Source organism: Somniosus microcephalus, chromosome 9 (assembly GCF_052327205.1).
Source record: "Somniosus microcephalus isolate GS21.2 chromosome 9, FLI_Smic_1.0, whole genome shotgun sequence".
NCBI classification, from domain to species: Eukaryota; Metazoa; Chordata; class Chondrichthyes; order Squaliformes; family Somniosidae; genus Somniosus; species Somniosus microcephalus.
Window position 1 is genome coordinate 151,967,100 of NC_140995.1, and position 21,994 is coordinate 151,989,093.

The window sequence follows — 21,994 nt, forward strand, 5'->3', positions numbered from 1 at the left end:
TTTTAGCTAAACAGTACATAACATTCGATTAATAATTAAATAACATATTTACAATTACAGTTGCTATATACATTAGCTGAAGTTAATCAATTATAAATTCAGTCTTTGAGGAGGCTTCCTGATTCTCTCCGGATAACGCCTCTTTGGGGTATCAGGTTCTTCTGGCAAAGTTGACTCGGGATCAACGTCGTTGTTTGGTTCGTCTGCTTCCAATATCACCGATTCTGAGGTAGATGCAATTGGTACTTCAGTTTCATCACCAGGTGTATCGGATCGTGGTGTAGATTTGATGTTTTCCAGTGACTCTAGAATCTGGTCAGCATGGCGTCTTACAATGCTCTCTCCAACGTCCACGGTATACATTAGAGGTCCTTGCCGTGTGCAGATCGTTCCTGGTTGCCATTTCTCTGTGCGGTAGTCCCGGGCCAAAACTGGTTGATCTATCTTAAAACTCCTGGTTGGCCTTTCATTCATATTCTGAAACTGCCTGTTCTCCACATCTCTTCTGATGTTTGGCTTAACCAAATCCAAGTGGCATCTTAGGCTTCGATTGAAAAACATCATGGCTGGAGTTTGGTTGGTAACCACATGTGTCGCATTCCGGTAGGCAAACAAGAAGTTATCCACCTTGTGTTGTAGGGGTATGTCTTCATTACACATTGCCTTGATAGCCTTCTTGAATGTTTGAACGAACCTCTCAGCCAATCCATTGGTGGCTGGATGATATGGGGCGGATGTGTAATGCTTAACACCATTGTTCTTTAAGAACCTCCGGAACTCTTCAGACACAAACTGTGGTCCATTGTCGGAGCAAATCTGTTCAGGCAGCCCATTTCTGGCGAATATGGTTCGTAAGACTGTGATAGTTTTTTCTGTGGCGGTTGAGGACATTTTTATTACCTCTGGCCACTTTGAATGTGCATCCACCGCAATTAAAAACATCGAGTCCATAAATGGACCAGCAAAATCAATGTGTACCCTTTGCCATGGAGATGAGGGCCACGCCCATGGATGTAGAGGGGCTTGTGGTGGGGCGTTTTGGACCTTCTGGCATCCTGTACAGCTCTTGGTCATCTCTTCGATTTCTCTATCGATTCCCGGCCACCACACAAACGCTCTGGCTAAGTTGTTCATTTTTAACCCTCCCAGATGGCCTTCATGAAGCTCATTGAGCACTCTATCCTTCAATTTGGGTGGAATTACTACTCTGGATCCACACATCAAGGTTCCTCGGCACACTGACAGCTGTTCTCTTCTCGGCGAGAATGCTGGCAACAGTGGTTCGCCATGTGCTGGCCATCCCTTCACCGTTAAATCATAGACCCTGGAGAGTGTCGGGTCATTTCGTGTTTCCTTTTCTATGTTTGCATTCGTCACAGGTAGACATTCGACTATGGTCGAGTGGAATATCTCCACAGGATCCACTGCAGGTGCTTCTTCCACCGTCGGCAACGGTAGGCGCGACAATCCATCAGCATTCCCATGCTGTTTAGCTCCTTTGTACTCGATGTCATATTGGTGTGCCCCTAGGAAAAGGGACCAGCTCTGTAGCCGTTGTGCTGTCATTATCGGGACGCCCTTCTTAGGGTTGAAAATGGAGACAAGAGGTTGATGATCAGTTAGTAGAGTAAATTTCTGTCCGTGCAGGTAGTGATTGAACTTCTTCACCCCTCACACCAGGCTGAGGGCCTCCCTGTCAATCTGGGCGTAGTTACGCTCGGCTGCAGTTAACGAGCGTGACGCAAAAGCTATCGGCCTCTCTGAACCATCAAGGGATTTATGTGACAGTACCGCTCCAACGCCGTAGGGAGACGCATCACACACCAGTCTTATTGGTAGTGATGGGTTGTAGTGAGCCAATACTTCTCTTGAAATGATCAGGCCTTTACACTTCTGAAAGGCCCGCTTATATTCATCGCTCCATTTCCATGCTACTCCAGTTTGTAGCAGGGCGTTCAGTGGGTGTAGAATTGTGGACAAATTCGGCAAAAACATATGGTAGTAATTCACCAATCCGAGGAATGACCTCAGTTGCGACACATTTTCAGGTGCTGGAGCCTTAACTACCGCTTCAGTTTTGTCAGGGGACTTATGTAACCCTTCTTCATCAATCACGTGGCCACAATACGATATTTGTTTCTTAAAAAACTCGCACTTGGGGTGATTGGCTCGTAGCCCATGTTCTCTTAGTCTAGTGAGCACCTGCTCTAGGTTGGCAAGGTGTTCGCTGTCATTTTCACCCGTCACTAGGATGTCGTCCAAGTAACACTGAGTCCCCGGAATCCCTTGCAGGACTTGTTCCATCACTCTTTGCCATATAGCCGGAGCTGATGCAACTCCGAATGCCAGTCGATTATACTGGTAAAGATCTTTGTGAGTGTTTATCGTGAGATATTTCCCAGATGATTCTTCAACCTCCATCTGCAAATATGCTTGCGCTAGGTCAATTTTTGTAAAACGTTTCCCTCCAGATAGTGAGGCGAAAATATCTTCTATCCTCGGAAGAGGATACTGTACTGTGTGAAGGAATGGGTTCACAGTCACCTTGAAGTCCCCACAGATGCGAACCTTCCTTGGCTCCTCAGACTTATTGTTTAACGTTTTCTTCATGACAGGAATGATGGGTGTCGCCCACTCGCTCCAGTCTACCTTAGATAACACGCCTGCATTCTCCAGATTCTCCAGCTCTGCCTCGACGGCTGGGCGAATTGCATACGGTACCGGTCTTGCTTTGAAAAACGTGGGAATTGCATTCTCTTCTATTTTTATCGAGGCGGTTGCGCCTTTAAGAGTTCCCAGATCTTGTTGAAATACCTCTTTAGCATTAGCCAAGATTTTTGACAATCGTCCAGGTGTGACGTCGTCATCCTTTTTACCAGCCACCGTCAGTGCCTGAATGGAGTGCCAGTCTAAACTTATCTTTCTGATCCATTCACGTCCCAATACCGGTGGTCCACCATCTTGCAGTATGTACAGATACAATTTCTGTATTTCCTTGCTGTTGTATTCGACAGGCACCCTTATTTTCCCTCTGGGGTATACTTTCTGCCCCGTATATGTCTTCAAGAGAATGGATGTGTCTTTCAAGGGTATGTGTGAGAATAGCCGCTTGTTGTCTCGTCGATTCATGATGGTCAGGGCTGATCCTGTATCCAATTCCATTTTGACTTGGGACCCTGCTATCGTGAGGGTGACCCAAATGGTTCGGTGATCCTCTTTTGTGATTATGTTGTGTAGTTTGAGATAGCTTAGTCTGTTGTTCCCGGATTCACTATCGCTCTTCTGGTCTTCGGAACTACTGTCCGTCATCTTTTGTACTTTCCTGTACTTTTCCTTAGTAGTCTTTTTGTTGTCGTTAGTCTTCTTCCCGGACCTGCAAACTCGTGCAATGTGTCCTATCTTTCCGCATTGCCTGCATGTTTTGTCCTTGGACCAGCAGTCCTTCTGGTCATGGGTTGTTCTGCCACAGCGATAACATTTTTCAAATCCCCGTGTCATTTCATGGGTGCCGTATTCCTGTGACTTTTGCTGTATTTCCGCAGCTCCCCTTGCTGCTGCTTCGTACGATACTGCCACGCTGAAAGCCTTATCTAGCGTCAGCTCTTTCACTGAGAGTAACCTCTTCTGGGTTCCTTCACTCAGGAGTCCACAGACAAATTTGTCCCGTAGGGTATCTGCCAGTCCTGCTCCGAACTGGCAGTGCTTTGATAGCTTGCGTAGTTCCGTAAGGTAATCAGCATTGCTCTCATCTTTATGCTGATTTCTCTTGTGGAATTTAAATCTTTCTGCTATCAGCAGTGGTGTAGGATTTAGGTGTTCCTGTAGGATATCAACAATTTCGTTAAAACTCTTCACCATCGGTTTGACTGGAGTGATCAGGTTCCACAATAGGCCGTACGTTCTTGCACCCATTAAGTTTAGTATTACCGATGCCTTTTTCTCATTGGCTACTTCATTTGCCTTGTAATATACTTCGACTCTTTCCACATACGTGGTCCAGTCTTCCATTGCATTATCGAAGGCAGTGATATTGCCAGTCTTCGGCATCTTGGAGATCTAAGATGGCGCCTCCCGCACTTTGCCTTCTTCCCCGATTGAACAAAATGGCACCTCCCGCGCTTTGCCTTCTTCCCCGCTGGATTAAGATGGCGCCTCCCGCGCTTTCTGTCTTTTCCGCTGCTGCTAGCGCTGTTGCTGGCGTTTTTATGCCTTGATGGTGACGCCCTATGGTCTTCGCGCACTTCCCCCCCGCGCTGCTGCCAAGGCCGCTCTCCGCGGTCCCCGTGGCAAACTGCAGCTCCTCGCGGCTTTCTGCGCTTCTAATTTCTTTTATTTTAATTATTACTGTTCCCGTCGTCAGAGCAGACCCTATGGGACACTTTCCTCCCTCTTCTCGGGTCTGTACGCTGCCCGGCTTCGTAGCACCGGCCGCGCCCTGTGTGCTCCACCCTCCCTCTCTCTCTCCTCTTCCCGACAACGCTGCTCGGCCCCGTTGAAAAGCCACCCGATCGAGCTCTAGCCCGCCGCAGCCCAGGAAGGATCAGTGTACTACCTGCCACCAGCCCGATTAGCTGGAACACCATAGACTGGAGAACCAAGCCCAGCTCTCGACAGCCTTTCCTGCAAATCTTCGAATTCGATGAATTAGAGGGCGGTTGCCCATGGTCGACGCCCGTTTCTTCTGTTTTTTTTTTGTCTTTTTGGATTTCTTCCTTCTGGCCTCGACCTCTAACAACTTCGCTTCAGGGATGGATCCCCGTGAGGTGGTGCAGAACTGTAGGTAAGTTCGGATCTGTTCGTCGCCAGTGTAATGTCCGTGTGTAATTGAGACACGGACTGCAGGAGTTGGTTATAACAGGTGTTTACTGAATGGAGACAAAACTGGAACTACAATACAAAGTTACTACACAGGCTTATATACAGGGGTGGTCACTACTGGTACTGCAGTATACAGGGGCTGCAGAATATAGTTCCTTCTTCAAAGTACATACACTACAAAAATCAGCCTGGGCCACCGCCGCTCCGGCTCCTTCGCCACTCCCCCTGAGATTGGAATCCCCATGACTGACCGACCTTTCAGGCCAGAGGCCAGCTGAGCCGCCAGATGTTGCAGTGGCCCAGACGGAGCCAGCAAGCTGTCCCGGGACACCCGGAGTCTGCACCAAGGGAAAATCTACTCCAGTCGGTTGAATCACACTGATCAGATCACAATATGAAACATAAATGGATTATCATCAATCAAGCAGATCAGCATGTTACAAGTACGGTATGTGCCTTATAAGAACATAAGAACATAAGAAATAGGAGCAGGAGTAGGCCAATCGGCCCCTCGAGCCTGCTCCGCCATTCAATAAGATCATGGCTGATCTGATCCTAACTGCCAATCCACTATCACAGAACCATCTCCTGCATCTAACAGAATTAGACACACGAAATAAGAGCAGGATCAGGCTACACGGCCCCTGGGCCCGCACCGCTACCCACAGGGCCATGACCGATCCGAACCTAGACTCATGTCCAAATTCCTGCCCGCTCCCCGTAACCCTTAATTCCCTTTACTTCTAGGAAACTGTCTATTTCTGTTTTAAATTTATGTAATGATGTAGCTTCTACAGCTTTTTGGGGCAGCATATTCCATGGACCTACCACCCTCTGAGTGAAGTAGTTCCTCCTCATCTCAGTTTTGAAAGAGCAGCCCCTTATTCTAAGACTATGCCCCCTAGTTCTAGTTTCACCCATCATCGGGAGCATCTTCCCTGCATCCACCCGATCCAACCCCTTCACAATCTTATATGTTTCAATAAGATCGCCTCTCATTCTTCTGAACTCCAATGAGTAGAGTCCCAATCTACTCAACCTCTCCTCCCTATTTTTATATTCTATCCCCCTAGCAATAAAAGCCAACATTCCATTGGCCTTCTTAATCACTTGCTGCACCTGCATACTAACCTTTTGAGTTTCGTGCACCAGGACCCCCAGATCCCTTTGTACTTCAGTACTTTCCAATTTCTTGCCATTAAGATAATAACTTGCTCTATGATTTTTCCTGCCAAAGTGCATAACCTCACACTTTCCAGTATTGTATTCCATCTACCAAATCTCTGCCCGCTTACTTAGCCTGTCTATGTCCCCTTGAAGGTTTTTTATGTCCTCCTCACTCACTACTTTCCCCCCCATCTTAGTATCATCTGCAAACTTTGATATGTTACACTCGGTCCCCTCCTCCAAATCGTTAATATAGATTGTAAAGAGTTGGGGACCCAGCACTGACCCTTGTGGAACACCACTAGTTACTGATTGCCAGTCTGAGAATGAACCATTTATTCCAACTCTCTGCCTTCTGTTAGATAGCCAATCCTCTATCCATGCCAGAATATTACCCCCAATCCCGTGATTTTTTATCTTAAGCAATAATCTTTTGTGTGGCACCTTGTCAAATGCCTTTTGGAAGTCTAAATACACTACGTCCACTGGCTCCCCTTTATCCACCCTATACGTTACTTCCTCAAAGAACTCCAGCAAATTTGTCAAACATGACTTCCCCTTCATAAAACCATGCTGACTTTGTCCTATTAAATTATGATTATCCAAATGTCCTGTTACTGTCTCCTTAATAATGGACTCCAAAATTTTACCTACCACAGATGTTAGGCTAACCGGTCTATAGTTTCCAGCCTTCTGTCTACTGCCCTTTTTAAATAAGGGTGTTATATTAGCAGTTTTACAGTCTGCCGGGACCTTTGCCGAGTCCAGGGAGTTTTGGAAAATTATTACCAATGTATCCACAATCCCTACCGCCACTTCCCTCAAGACCCTAGGATGTAAGCCATCAGGTCCAGGTGATTTATCCGCCTTGAGTCCCATTATTTTACCGAGTACCACTTCCTTAGTGATTTTGATCGTGTTTAGCTCCTCCCCCCCTTTAGCCCCCTGTTTGTCCAGTGTTGGGATATTCTTAGTGTCTTCTACTGTAAAGACTGATGTAAAATATTCATTCAGTGTTTTTGCCATCTCCATATTTCCCACCATTAATTTCCCGGTCTCATCCTCTAAGGGACCAACATTTACTTTAGCCACCCTTTTTCTTTTTATATAACTATAAAAACTCTTACTATCTGTTTTTATATTTTTTGCTAATTTACTTTCATAATCTATCTTCCCTTTCTTAATCAATCTTTTTGTTATTTTTTGCTGTCTTTTAAAGTTTTCCCAATCCTCTATCCTCCCACTAGATTTGGCTACCTTATATGCCCTTGTTTTTAGTCGAATACTATCCTTAATTTCTTTACTTAGCCACGGATGGCTGTCTTTTCTTTTACACCCTTTTCTTCTCAGTGGAATATATATTTTTTGGAAGTTGTAAAATAACTCCTTAAATGTATCGTCTTACCCTTTAATCTATTTTCCCAATCCACTCTACTCAATTCCGCTCTCATACCTTCATAGTCTCCTTTATTCAAGATTAGCATGCTTGTTTGAGATCCAACCTTCTCACCCTCTAATTGAATATGGAATTCAACCATGTTATGGTCACTCATTCCAAGGGGATCCTTTACTAGGACATTTTTAATTAATCCTGTCTCGTTACACAGGACCAGATCTAAGGTTGCCTGCCCCCTGGTCGGTTCAGTTACATACTGCTCAAGAAACCCATCCCTAATACACTCAATGAACTCATCCTCAAGGCAGCTCTGCCCAATTTGATTTGTCCAATTAATATGATAGTTAAAATCCCCCATAATTATAGATGTTCCCTTATTAAAAGCCTCAACTATTTCCTGATTGATACTCCGTCCAACAGAGTTGCCACAGTTCGGAGGCCTATAGACTACGCCCACTAGTGTTTTTTTCCCCTTATTATTCCTTACCTCCACCCAAACTGTTTCATTGTCCTAATCTTTTGACCCAATATCCTTTCTCTGTATTACAGTGATTCCTTCCTTTATTAACATAGCCACCCCACCTCCCCTTCCTTCCTGCCTGTCCTTCCTGATCGTTAAATAACCTGGTATGTTTAATTCCCAGGCATTGTCACCCTGCAGCCATGTTTCTGTAATGGCCACAAGATCATACCCATATGTAGTTATTTGTGCCATTAACTCATCTATTTTGTACGAATGCTACGTGCATTCAGATAGAGAACTTTCAAAGATGTTTTGTGACACTTAGTTCCTGCTTTTGCCCTTTTTATTACTTTACCTTTTACTCCATACCTTCTGCCCCTTCCTGACATGCTCTGGTTTTTAATTTCCCCACTGCTACCTAAGTCTATGACCTTCTCTGTTGTCATTTGTATTATTTGCTCTCTAGGAACCTCCCCCCCACTAGTTAGTTTAAAGCCCTCTCTACAGCCCTAGTTATATGATCCGCCAGGACTCTAGTCCCAGCACTGGCCAAGTGAAGCCCATCCCAACGGAACAGCTCCTTCCTGCCCCAGTACTGGTGCCAGTGTCCCAGGAAGCAAAACCCATTTCTCCCACACCAGTCTTTGAGCCACGCATTTAACTCTCTAATTTTATTTGTCCTAGCCAAATTCGCTCGTGGCTCAGGTAATAATCCAGAGATTATTACCCTTGTGGTTCTGCTTTTTAATTTGGCCCCTAGCTGCTCAAACTCCCTCAGCAGAACCTCCTTCCTTGTCCTATCTATGTCGTTGGTACCAACATGGACCACGACAACTGGATCCTCCCCCTCCCACTCCAAGTTTCTCTCCAGTCCAGAGGAGATGTCCTTAACCCTGGCACCGGGCAGGCAACACAGCCTTCGGGACTCTCGCTCTCGGCTGCAGAGAACTCTATCTATCCCCCTAACGATACTATCCCCTACCACTACAACATTTCTTTTAACTCCCCCCACTTGAATAGCCCCCCGCTCCACGGTGCTGTGGCCAGGTTGCTCATCCTCCCCGCAGTCCCTGTTCCCACCCTCACAGGGAGTAAGAGCCTCGAACCTGTTGGACAAGTGCAAGGGCTGCGGCTCCTCCAACACTACCTCCTGGATCCCCGTACCTGCCTCACTTCTAGTCACACCATCCTGACCCTGGCCACGGACTACATCTGAATTAATTAATCTAATTGGTGTGACTGCCTCCTGATACACAGAGTCCAGGTAACTCTCCCCCTCCCTGATGTGTCTCAGTGTTTGAAGCTCGGACTCCAGCTCTTCAACACGGAGCTGGAATTCCTCGAGCAGCCAACACTTACTGCAAATGTGATCACCGTGAGCATCAATGGTGTCCACCAGCTCCCACATATTGCAGCAGCAACACATCGCCTGATCTCCCATTCTATGTAATTAATTAAGTTTATTAATATTATTCTTAAATACCCTCTGCCTCGATTCTAGATGGTGAATATCACACCTTAGAAACTATAAACCAAGGAGATTTAAGCTTAAAAAGGGAGAAATACTTACCAACCAATCACTTACCCGCTTTGTGGTGACGTCACACCTTGAATACTTTTTACCTCTCTCCTTCCCTGAGATTGGAGATTGGTACACTTACCTGAGCCTCTGGGGCCGCTTGTAGTCGCTCTGCCGCTCAGCTCCGCCTCCACCCGCTGCCGATGCTGCACTGGGGCCTACCTGAGCCTCTGGGGCCTCTTGTAGTCGCTCTGCCGCTCAGCTCCGCCTCCACCCGCTGCCGATGCCGCACTGGGGCCTACCTGAGCCTCTGGGGCCTCTTGTAGTCGCTCTGCCGCTCAGCTCCGCCTCCACCCGCTGCCGATGCCGCACTGGGGCCTACCTGAGCCTCTGGGGCCTCTTGTAGTCGCTCTGCCGCTCAGCTCCGCCTCCACCCGCTGCCGATGCCGCACTGGGGCCTACCTGAGCCTCTGGGGCCTCTTGTAGTCGCTCTGCCGCTCAGCTCCGCCTCCACCCGCTGCCGATGCTGCACTGGGGCCTACCTGAGCCTCTGGGGCCTCTTGTAGTCGCTCTGCCGCTCAGCTCCGCCTCCACCCACTGCCGATGCCGCACTGGGGCCTACCTGAGCCTCTGGGGCCTCTTGTAGTCGCTCTGCCGCTCAGCTCCGCCTCCACCCGCTGCCGATGCCGCACTGGGGCCTACCTGAGCCTCTGGGGCCTCTTGTAGTCGCTCTGCCGCTCAGCTCCGCCTCCACCCGCTGCCGATGCCGCCTGACACTGGTACATTTGGTACCAGAAGAGACACAATGGGGTAGATTTTCATAAAGCTGTCGGGAAGGAGGCGGAACTACAACTTTCGGGTTTTAGTCCCGCCTACATCGACGCTTGGCCAATCCACGCGATTTTCCCTTGATTGACCTTGTTAAGCCCACCCAGCTGGCTCAGCAGGCCAATTAAGGGCCACCCGGCAACAGGTGATGTCACAGACTGAAATTTCATCTGTCAAGAGATCTTGGCAGATGAAATATCAGCATTTCACAGCTGTTTGAAGCTGTCAAACACTGACAGTCTGACTTCTAACCTGAGTCCTTCTACACAGACTCAGTTAGAACTCTCACCGGCAATGAAAGCTGAAGGCTGTCACTTTTGACAGCTCGCAGCCATTTTGCTTTCAGTGCCGGCTGAGTGATGGACTCCCGAAACCTAGAGGAAGAAAGGCTGTTAAGGTAAGTGCAGGTAATTTAAACTTCTTTACACACTTTAGACACACCAAACACACTTACCTTTGCACTCATGCACCCATCACTCACCTGAACACCGACATCGCGAACCCTCCAAGTTCTTCAACCCGACGGCCCACCTGTTCTAACCTGGCGTGGTTTGGAGCCGTCGGGAATCCCACACGACACCCCTCAAAATAGGGATTAGGCTAAAAACTGCCTGTTAACTACCTGTTAACAGGCAGTTAATTGGCACTAATCCCTTCCCGCCTTGGGTCGGCGGGTCCCAGTGCGGGGCGGGTACCCGCCTCCCCTGAAACTTACGTGGAGGCGGGTTTTGGGCGGGATGGTGTCGGGACTCCTGAAATCGGGATTTCCCTCCCCCACACGCCTGAAACCCCGCCTGACGGCTCCAGGAAAATCGACCCCAATGTTATTTTCTCCCACACAAAAGAAATTGTTTAATGAGAATAAATTAAAATTATAAAAACTTATAGGGCGGAACTTTTAACTTCGCTGTGGGTGTAAAACGTACGGTAGCGGATTGGCCGCCCATTATACACTCCACACGATTTTCCTTTCCATTGACGTCATTGGAATCAGGTGGCCCGGAGGCTGCCCTGCCGGCAGCAAGGCAAGTCTGGACCGGGGGGTTGCGATTTCAGGATGTTGGGGGAGGGGAGCACTCCTTTTCTGCTCTATCACCAATTAAACTGACCAGAGAATGCATGGTGAGTGCTCCAACCAGTTTTGTCCGAATATGGCAATCATAGTCCAATATAAGTCACAAGGGGAAAAATTCAGTATCGCCCCATTTGGGGCGCTGTTATCGGCGGTGCGCAAAGTTCAGCGCCTGGCACTAATTATCACCTCCGACAGCTTTTATCGCCCCTGGAGGTGATTGGAGCGCTAAATCAAGCGCTTCACACCTGTCTTAAGTCGCAAACGCCGAGGAGCGAGGCACTACCTCAGAACGCTGGCGAAGCACGGAAGGGCAAATCAAAATAAACCTGCAAAGTGCTGCACAGTACTCAAAACTCCTTCACACAGCGTTCAATCTCTCCAGAAGTCTCTCTCTCTCTCAGACTGCGTGGTGCAAAAATGTCACCAACAAAAAAAGATAGGAAGCGGTCACCTTTAAAGAGCGCTCCCCTAGTCCCTTTCTGACAGCATAACGCTCCCCTCAACCTGTCATTGCTAGCGGCAGGCGCCACTCAATATCCAGTCCGGGGCGCTAACGGGGCGTTGCACACTCGAATGACGTCACAATCTGCTGGCGCAGGAGATCATGGCGGAAGTGCTTAGCGCCACCGCAAAATGTCTAGTTAATTTCGCAAGCGCCACAAACATCGCCGCGCCCGGCCTCTAGTTGCTTTGCGCCCCAATTGGCACCCTCTTAAGGCGCTAACGGGAGGCGCAAACAACTGAATTTTTCCCCCATAGTACCTCAATTTGCATATTAAAAGAGCCCTACTGCCTTATACAGGCAGGCACTTTGGATGCCCAGCAATAGGCTCCTGTAAAATTGCAGTGGACAGACCGACCCCATTTTGCAATAACTACTGCTCTGTTAACACTGATTTCACTCAACCCCATAGATTTTATCTCATTAGTAAACCCCATAGATTTTATCTCATTAGTAAACCCCATAGACTTTATCCCATTAGTAAACCCTGTAGATTTTATCCCATTAGTAAACCCCATAGATTTTATCCCATTAGTAAACCCCATAGATTTGATCTCATTAGTAAACCCCATAGACTTTATCCCATTAGTAAACTGGGAATTCCCACTTACTATCTGGAACTCTAAGCAGTAGTGCTGTACATAAGGAAAAAGGCTGTTGAAGGTTTTCTTATTCCATGGTTTATACGTGATGTGATGCCCTGTACGAAACCAGCCGATTCTTTGCTCTTTCGCATCTTTTTCTGAGTAAACCAGAGGTTTCATTCCTAATAGAAAAATAAACACGAATAAAAGCAGGAGTAAACACAGTGGACTTTAAATGAAAGGTTATGCGCCAGTGAATATACCCGATTGCCTCTTTGTTCATGTTCTCTATCTTCTTCTTAGGCAGACCCTCGGAACCGAGGATGACTTGCTTCCACACTAAAAATTAGTTCTCAGGTGACTGATGCGTCCAATGCGGGACCTACAGTCTCTGTCACAGGTGGGGCAGACGGTGGTTGAAGGGGTGGGTGGGTGGGGTGCTTGGGTTGACGTGCGCTCCTTCCGCTGTTTGCGCTTGGCTTCCATTTGCTCCCGGCAAAGAGACTCGAGGTGTCCGGTGCCTTCCCGAATGCTTCTCCTCCACTTTGCGCGGTCTTGGGCCAGGGATTCCCAGGTGTCGGTGGGGATGTTGCACTTTTTCAAGGAAGCTTTGAGGGTGGCCTTGAAGCTTTTCCTCTGCCCACCTGGGGCTCTCTTGCCGTGTCGGAGCTCCGAGTAGAGCGCTTGTTTTGGGAGTCTCGTATCGGGCATGCGGACGATGTGGCCCGTCTATTGGAGCTGATCAAGCGTGGTCAAAGCTTCGATGCTGGGGATGTTGGCCTGAGCGAGAACACTGACATTGGTGTGCCTATCTTAAATCTGTGTCCTTTGGGTTACTGACCCGCCTGCCAGTGGAAACAGTTTCTCCTTATCCACTCTATCAAAACCCCTCATACTTTTGAACACCTTTATTAAATCTCTCCTTCACCTTCTCTGCTCTAAGGCGAACAATCCCAGCTTCTTTAGTCTCTCCACATAACTGAAGTCCTTCATCCCTGGGATAATTCTAATAACTCACTTCTGCACCCTCCCCAAAGTTTTGACGTACTGGACTTTACACTCCACTATGACCAAATTAGGAACCAATGAATTTCATTTTACATCAAGATATTTCTATTCTCCTGAGTCCGAATATTTCTATTATTGTGTTTTTAATTACTTTTTTCCTCAATTCAGATGCAACTTCCTACCTTTTATTCTGTTTAATTGGATTTTTAACCTAATTATACATGTTTAATTTGCCGTTCTGGTTTCATAAATGGAAATACCCCTCGCATCCCTACCTCCCACAATTTCTCAAGTCAGTGTTTGCGCAAAATCCCAGGTCCCTGTCCCCTCCACCTGTACATTGAGGGTGGCTCAGTCTGATTCCTCATTATATCTGTCATTGTTGAACGTTTATCCCCAATAATGCTGATCTCCTGTGTGATATATGCTACTGCCTATGGTGATTCATTCATAGGGCAAAATCTCGCATTTTATATTTTTTTATATTGATCAAACAGTTGCCTTTTGCAATTAAAAATATACATGTATGCTATGGTAGGTGTACCAATGTCAGCTTTCATGAGAAGCATAATATATTTGAGTGGGAGTCCATCATAGGGTGGATTGTACATGGTCTGTAGAAGCAGAGAGCTTGATGGGCCAAATGGCCTCTTCTTCCATGTTTTCTCCTGCTTATTTGTAAGTGGAACAATAAACCAATTAAAGGACTGGTACCTCTCTATCCATTGCTATCCAGCTAGCTATGGTCTGCAAGGTTAACACTGAATGCAAAATGTGAATAGCATTCTGCAATACAAAATACAACTTACCATAATTATAAAGGCTATCTTTTTTCAGCAAGTTGACAATCTTGAATTTGTAGGTGACACCTGTCACTGTGTTCTGAATCCGAAAGTAATACCATTGCGTATGTCTGCTGGTGAATATATCCACCGCCAGCACCAAGTCATACTCGTACTGACCTCTGTAGGCAGAGATGGACAATTCATTTATTTTTAAAGTCCACGCAGCCATGTCCAAAAAAACTCCACTGTACACGTGGATCACAATGTAATATGCTCAAATCCTTATTCAGCATTTATCATCTCAAATTCAGATCAACCGAAGAAATGAACTAAAAATAGCAACAAATAGACAATTGCTTCAAAAGATGTGGGTACTTTTATTTTCACTGAGGCTTGAAAGGAATTAGCTGTAGTTGCCTATCCATCTATGAGTCTGTAATTGAAGCTGGTTAAAGATCTAAATTCTTAGGCTGCAGTTGTACAGTCATATTTAATTAGATGCAAAGTGGTTTCAGGTGCTCACTGACACCAAAATACATTATAACTCTGACTGACCCTGAAGTGCACTCAAATCAAATGGTGTGAGACCTCCTTTGGGAGGCCGGTGTCATACTGCTTGGACGAGCAACTATGTGGAGTAAAAAGTGCTGAGGTAGTTAGCTGTATGCAGGCATTTCAAACATCACTCATTAGGAATCAGTGTCACTCATTTTTGTTTAAAAATGTGACTTGTTTTTAGATCAATTACTATTTAAAATAAACCCAGTTGCATATGTTAAAAAAAACCTACGTGTGCACGAGGCACTTTGCTTCCATGTGCCTGCAGGTATTATGTTTCCACATGCACAGCAATTGTTTGTTGTTAAACTTCACTTTCCAACTTTTCTTCTGTGAGTACCTGTGTAGTGGTCAAGATTATAAAGGCACTAATCAGGGTGGCAATCGGCCATGGGAGGCAACAATAGATGTGGAGGATCCAGCCACAAATTCATGGTACAAGAGATTTGAGAGTGAAGCTCATGTAAAAGCTTTGAGTCTGAGAGTAAACACAGAAGTGAGCTTGAGTTTGAAGGCTTAGTTTGGGAAAATTTCCCTTTTTTATTCCAAATTTATAATTTCAAGTTTGCTCACAGACACGATCTTCTGCCAGATGTTCGGAGATAAATTCTGCCATATTGTGGAAAGAATCCAGTTCACAACATGAATTATTTCACCTTCAGGTGTGTAGGGGTACAGGACGAAAAAGGGGGCAGAAAAGAGACCACTGCTTTGCTTTCCCACATTGCATAATTGCAGCCAGCCTTCTGTTCTGTAGCTGTGCTATAAAACTTTCCATAGAACTTTGGCTCGAAAGGTAAGACTGGTATTATTCTTTTATAAGCCAAAATTCTGTGGAAAGTTTTGTGGTAAAACTATAGGACACCCACATGACATGCAAACTGCTACATTTATACACTCTTCCCAGAGTGCTGTGTATTGGGAAGTAATATGGGGTAGGGAGGTGGTGAAATATTATGACTATTTTGTTGTATTTCTCCATAAAACAGCAATGAATAATTCAAAATATTTGCCAGAGAATTTTATTCATATGGAAGTTAATAAAATTTCACATAAAAAAAATTAGTGTTGAGTTTTACTTTAAGTACAGGCACTGTGTGTGGCCATCGTTCCCTTGTGTTGCAGCATGCTAGTGTTACAGAAAAATATCTCAAACATGATTTAAATATTCACCCAGGGCACATGATTCTATGTCACGTTGCCAAATAAAATAACTTTAACACGAAGATGCCATGAAACCACTTTTAGCAGCTGCACTAAGGCCAATGCTAATAAAAGGAATAAAGTTCAGTCTTAAGAGGTTTCAAATAAGTTTTCATTTTGTAACCATATCCTCATAATCAGTATCCAAGAAATGTTAATTTTCCATCCTTTTTTTCAAATTTGATTACATTTTTGATCAATGCTTAGGCAGAATGAATCTTCAGCCTACAGCGGGCACTGTATGAATATTTATAAATCCACATTTTGCTTTCTGTCACTTTTTAAATAAATATAATTGTGTGGGGTCCTTAGGTTCTTAAATCATGCTGTTTTGTGCAATCCAGATGTAGCCTTTATTTCTCCTTCATAAACTTTTCATCTGACTTGAAAAGTTTATATCACTTCATTTGTCTGTATTACTGAATTCTAAAAAGGATGGAGGCCAATGTGCCATTCTGGCAAATCAAAACTGTTTTTCTATTCTTTTTGGTTTTATTTCAAACTATGTCCCTCTTTTCATTAAACCTTCTTCTTACTGTCTGTGTATGTACTGTGATGTCTTATTTAAGTCAATCTTGGACAGACTCCTTGCTTGCTGTCTCAAATTTCTTATCATGTCTTACAGTGCTACCCACTGATAGGAGTGTGTAATTACAGCATGACAAGTTTACATAGGCAGTTTCTATTATAAATGTGGATATGTAATGTGGATATTATAAATGTGGAACTTGTAATGAAAAATAGTTGGCAGGCAGTGCACACAAACCAAAGATTCTGAATATATTATAGATGTGGTACGTTATTATTAATTGTCTTTCTTACTGTTTCAAGTTACACTTAATGGGCTAATCCTTTCTCCTTCTCATCCTCAACCGACCTCTCCAGTGGTGCTGCTATACTCACCTAACAGGTCCAATTTTTTGACTGATAGTCTAATAAATATGCTATATAAGGAAAAAGCTGGTGTGTGTTTGTATTTAAATGTACGTTAGCTCTTCTAATGAGGCAATGATCTTAAGGAGTCAAGTTTTATATGTTGAAATATAAGCCTAGAAATGATCATTGGTGATATTTGTGGACCCGTCCTTAATGCATTTGTATGACGTTCTTTGGTTGGCAATTTTAGCTGAGTTGTTAACCCATTTCAAACAAACAGGTTAACATCTATGTTACAATAGTTGACAGAGAAACATCCTATGAACATATTAGATATTTGTCTGCTAATAGCACCAAAGATTATTTTGAGGCTATGTTGCCAAACAATTTGGGATCAGTATACAAGATCTGGGCTTACTTACACTCTCCAAGCCTGATGTAGGTTTCCAGATTCAAACCTTGACTCAAAAATCAGACTGGGAGCCCAGTGCTCTGGAACTGAGTATGGAGTTGACCTTTTGCTATTTCTCCTTGAGTCAAACACCAGATGTTTACATCTTGAAGGATTGTTCTGAGCTTGTGAATCAGTCCACTCCACTTCAGTATTGTCAGAAACTATTAATGGAAAGAACATTTTAAAGATGTTACACAAAGTATATTGTTTTGAAATCTGAAGAAATTTTAATTGTGCATTAAAAACTCACCCTGCATTTCAAAGGCTTATCCGACTCAACAGTTTGATGTTACTATTTTTAAAATTTTAACCCAGTGATTCTTGATATATGAATTTTCTGTGTGCATTCTCATCATTTGATTCAGCAGTCAGCCTTTCATACTTGATGCTGTAATAATTGTTTGGGCTGTGGGGAAGTGAGGAACTGGAGATTGCTGCTACATTATGGTCTACATTTTCCTAATTACTTATAAAAAATAATAAACCTCATAAAAGATGTCATGAAACCCATTTTTTACAGAAATAAATAATTACTTTGTCTGAGGTTAATGTTTGGTCACTTAGAGCTGCAGAATCATTACACAGAAGCAAAAACACTAGAAATTCTACAAACAGGAAAATGCCATTTTGGCTGCTGCTATCCCCTTTAGACTGATACCTGTATCATCTTCCCACTTCCTCAGCATATCCCTCAGTCACCCACACACATACCTTTTGCTTCAATCACCTTTCCAGATAACTTATTTCATACATCTATTCACTTTTGTGTGACGTACTTCTTCCTGAATGCCCCCTTTACACGTAGGTCCCAAAATTCCTGGGATGAGGAGGCACATAAATTCAATCTTTCTCCTGCAGGAGGATGACTATTTGTGGCTGAACCCAGATCCATCAGGTTTCCACCCCATTTGCCCTGCGTCAGAAATGCTGATCGAGTAGAAGAATGGACGTGATTTCTGCTCACGCGGGTATTCCCAAGCTAGCCCAGGAGTTTCCACCCACCTCATGCTTGTTGGGCCCAGTGGATTCCATGCCTGTCTACAACCTGTTGTGAGCCTCCTAAAGACCCCCAAAAATATGAGCCAAAAGTATAAGAACATAAGAAATAGGAGCAGGAGTAGGCCAATCGGCCCCTCGAGCCTGCTCCGCCATTCAATAAGATCATGGCTGATCTGATCCTAACCGCCAATCTACTATCACAGAACCATCTCCTGAATCTAACAGAATTAGACACACGAAATAGCAGCAGGATCAGGCTACACGGCCCCTGGGCCCGCTCCGCTACCCACAGGGCCATGTCCGATCCGAACCTGGACTCATGTGAATTCCTGCCAATGGGATCAATTATCTTCTTAACATTGCCCCACCATTCCCTACTTGGAATGAAGACTTTTTTTCCACTTACTTCTTTGTCCTGACGAGGGCCTCAATCTCCCTCCCTTGGAACAGCACCCTGCTGCTCTGATTTTCTACCAATACGCAATTTTGGAAGGGGTTACGGTCCAGATGTGATATCCAGTTAGATCACAAGGGGGTTCTATTGTTATACCCTTGGGTTATGCTATTGCATAATTAGATGTTGGGCAGTATGGACACATCCCTAAACATAAGACACTCAAACTGCAAGTTATCTTTCCAAACACTGCTTCAGTTTTATTTTGGCGTCACACACAGTAGAATAGCTTAAAAGGACATTATCTTCATGAAAAAATGTTTTGCAAAACATATTTTGTCTGAGGAGGAAGAGTGGTCAGAAAAGCTGTACATTTTTGTCTTTAGGATGTCTCACATATAAACCAATAATGTGGCAAAAAATCTGTGGCCCTAATGGTGTGCTCCCAAATCAACTCCAGCAGGAGTGCGGTGGAAGAGCCACGAATGAGGCCAGGATCCGGATATGCTGGGTCCTGGCCTTCCCTGCGGTATTGTCAGTGCAGAACCCCTGTCCACCCCAAAAAGTCAAGATGGCGGCCGAGACGGTCCGGTGCTAGTGCGCTCTCCCTGCTTCGGGCGGCCTGCTCTTGCCGCTCGATCCCGCAACCGGGGCGAGGTGCTCGGCGAGTCGGGCAGAGGCAGTGCAGCGCGGCGAGCAGCAGCAGCAGCCACGACGACCCGCTGGAGCACGTCAGCCGGCAGCTCTTTGGCGGGAAGGCATTCCGACTGGGAGGAGGGGAGCCGAGCATGGCGGCCAGAGGCCGAACCGTGAGAGGGAGAAGCGGGCCCCGGGCCGTCGGACCGTGGAGCCGGCGACGGTGAGGAGGAGGCCGCGGCGGCCGGAGCATTCACATCCCGATGATGTGTTCGGCGAGTCGGGCGGAGGCAGCGCAGCACAACAAGCAGCAGCAGCAGCCACGACGACCCGCTGCAGCACGTCGGCCGGCAGCTCCATGGCGGGAAGCTCGCAGTCCGACTGGGAGGGGGGGAGCCGGGCATGGCGGCCAGAGGTCGGATCATGAGCGGGAGAAGCAGGCCACCACACGTGGAGCTGGCAACAGTGAGGAGGAGGCCGCGGTGACCAGGACGGAGCGGCTGAGGGACATCGTGCTCCCACTGCCACTGGAAGCCATTGAACTGACTTTCTGAACACGGCGCTGTAAGAATAGCTGACGTGTCCCTACGGGGAGTAAGCATTCCATTGTACTTGTACTTGTACTGGTTACATATGGCAAACAAAATTGAATTGAATTGAAACAAGGTCAGTGGTGTAAGTGAAGAAACAGATCTCGGTCTGGCCCTAGCCTCGTGGAAGAGCAGCAGGCCAGCATGTCGAATGGGACCAGGGACAGTGACCTGCCCGCCGGCACATGTGGGCCCCACATGGCATTGAGGCCCAAGTCATGGCCTGCACCCTTGAAGATCAGAAGTATTTTTGCAAGTAAAGAATCTTTCCAGGAGTGTCCTATACCCAGGACCTCAGTCCACAATTTCCAGCCTTTTCTGACAGTCAGCCACGAAAGATATGCCGCAAGTGGTTGTTTCCATTATTTATACGGGGTCAGCGCCGGAGGTCACTGGTGAACGGATCCTGCCACTTATCCCAAGATCAATGACCCATGGGTTTTTAGGGCAATTGGCCTAGAAATTCAGTATCGCCACGTTTGGGGCGCTACAGTCGAGCGTGCGCTAAATTTAGCACCCGGCGCAACTTAGCGCCACCTTCACCGAAATTGAGTTGCATCGCCCCAAGAGGTTGTTGCTGCGCTAAAGCAGGCAGTGCACGACTATCCTAAGGCACTAAGCCAGCGAGCCGAGGCGCTACCACCGAGGGCGGGCGCAGCGCAGGTGCGGCCAGTTAGCGATTGCAGGCAGACACGCTGGCGCCGGTCACCTCTTAAAGAGGAGGGTCGATTTGACTTGCAGCCACGCCCTGCACATTGGAGCCCTGATTCTAGGCCTGGACAGACCTGCTGCGACATCGTTACGCCTACGACCATGGAGAAGGCCAGGGAGCGAGCACAGCGCTTCAGTGAGGGGGCCCTGAAGGTTCTGGTTGGCGCAGTGGAGCGCAGGTAACCTATCCTCTTTCCTGACAGTGGCAGGAGGCTGCTGCCCAGCAAATATAGAAAAGCTTGGAGGGAGGTGGCACACAGAGTGACCTCCAGCAGCATGGTCCCTAGGACCCCAACGCAATGCAGGAAGAAGTTCAACGACCTCACTCGGATTGTCAGGGTGAGTACCCTTTCCAGTATCCTCTTCATCCCTGCATGTGCACCTCACTTTATGGCCAAAGGGTCCTGAAAGCCCCAATGCCCAGCCCTCATCCAACACCTATGGGACTCTCATGAAAATCACATGCACATTCACCACTTTACACACTGTCAGGGCTATTCGACCATGGGAGGCAGTGCAGCCAAGATCAGGGATTGACACTGTCAGGGCTATTCGACCATGGGAGGCAGTGCAGCCAAGATCAGGGCTTCACACTGTACTCAAAGACCTCAGCAATCTGGAGCAGCGAGTGGAACGGATTATGGCAGGCCGGCTGATTGGCCCCGTCGCCACTGGAGATGCCGACCCCATTCTGGACAGCAATGGTAAGGTCATCACCTTTTTGACCTCTCTCTTTCCACTTGTGCCTCACACCAGCATCCTTTGCAACTATCGAACCAATGCAGTGCATTGCAGCACTCATGCCTCCCTCGCTGCCGCCCTGTCCTCACACTAAAGCAACTCTTGTACCTCCCTGCTTTCAGATGCTGATTCGCCAGGTGAGGAGGTGGGCCCTCAAGCTGGCACTGTGAGTGAATCGGAAGGCGAGGAGGAGGAAGAGGAAGCCGGAACATCAGTGCCACCTTCAGCCGAGGCAGCCCATGGCCATGATGGGGACACGTCTTCCCTGGAGGGGAGCAGGGGGGAAGGGTCTGAGGAGGGTGAAGCTCCGGGGCCCAGCAGGCTGCAGCAATGCGGGGGGGGGCGGTGGGTAGGGAAGTTCGGCGGCCTTCTCCCCGGAGGGAGAGTGTGGCCTCCAGTCCTGCTACAGTGAGCGCAGAGGAGGTGCGGCTCCTTGGTGAAATGGGCGCCCAGGCGGAGCGCAGGCACACTGAGCTCATGGCTGCAGTGGCAAGGATGCCTGACTCCATAGAGTCACTGGCAAGGAGTGTACAGGAATTTGGGGCAGCACAGGCAAGGAGTCAGCAGGACGTCGGTGCAGCACAGGCAAGGAGTCTGCAGGACTTCGGTGCAGCACACGCGGCTTCCAGCAAAGTGCTTAGTCGTGCCATGCAGTCACTGATGCAGACACAGATCAGGGCCACACGA

At 46.9% G+C, this 21,994-nt stretch overlaps 1 protein-coding gene across 1 annotated transcript in view; it reads right to left on the reverse strand.

Moving 5' to 3' along the window:
• Positions 1-21,994, reverse strand: part of LOC147112781 (uncharacterized) — a 445,258-nt gene that overhangs the window by 130,787 nt on the left and 292,477 nt on the right. Inside the window, 3 exon segments of the mRNA XM_085997401.1 lie at positions 12,380-12,534; positions 14,170-14,324; positions 17,205-17,397. Coding sequence (XP_085853527.1) covers positions 12,380-12,534; positions 14,170-14,324; positions 17,205-17,397 — 503 coding nt within the window.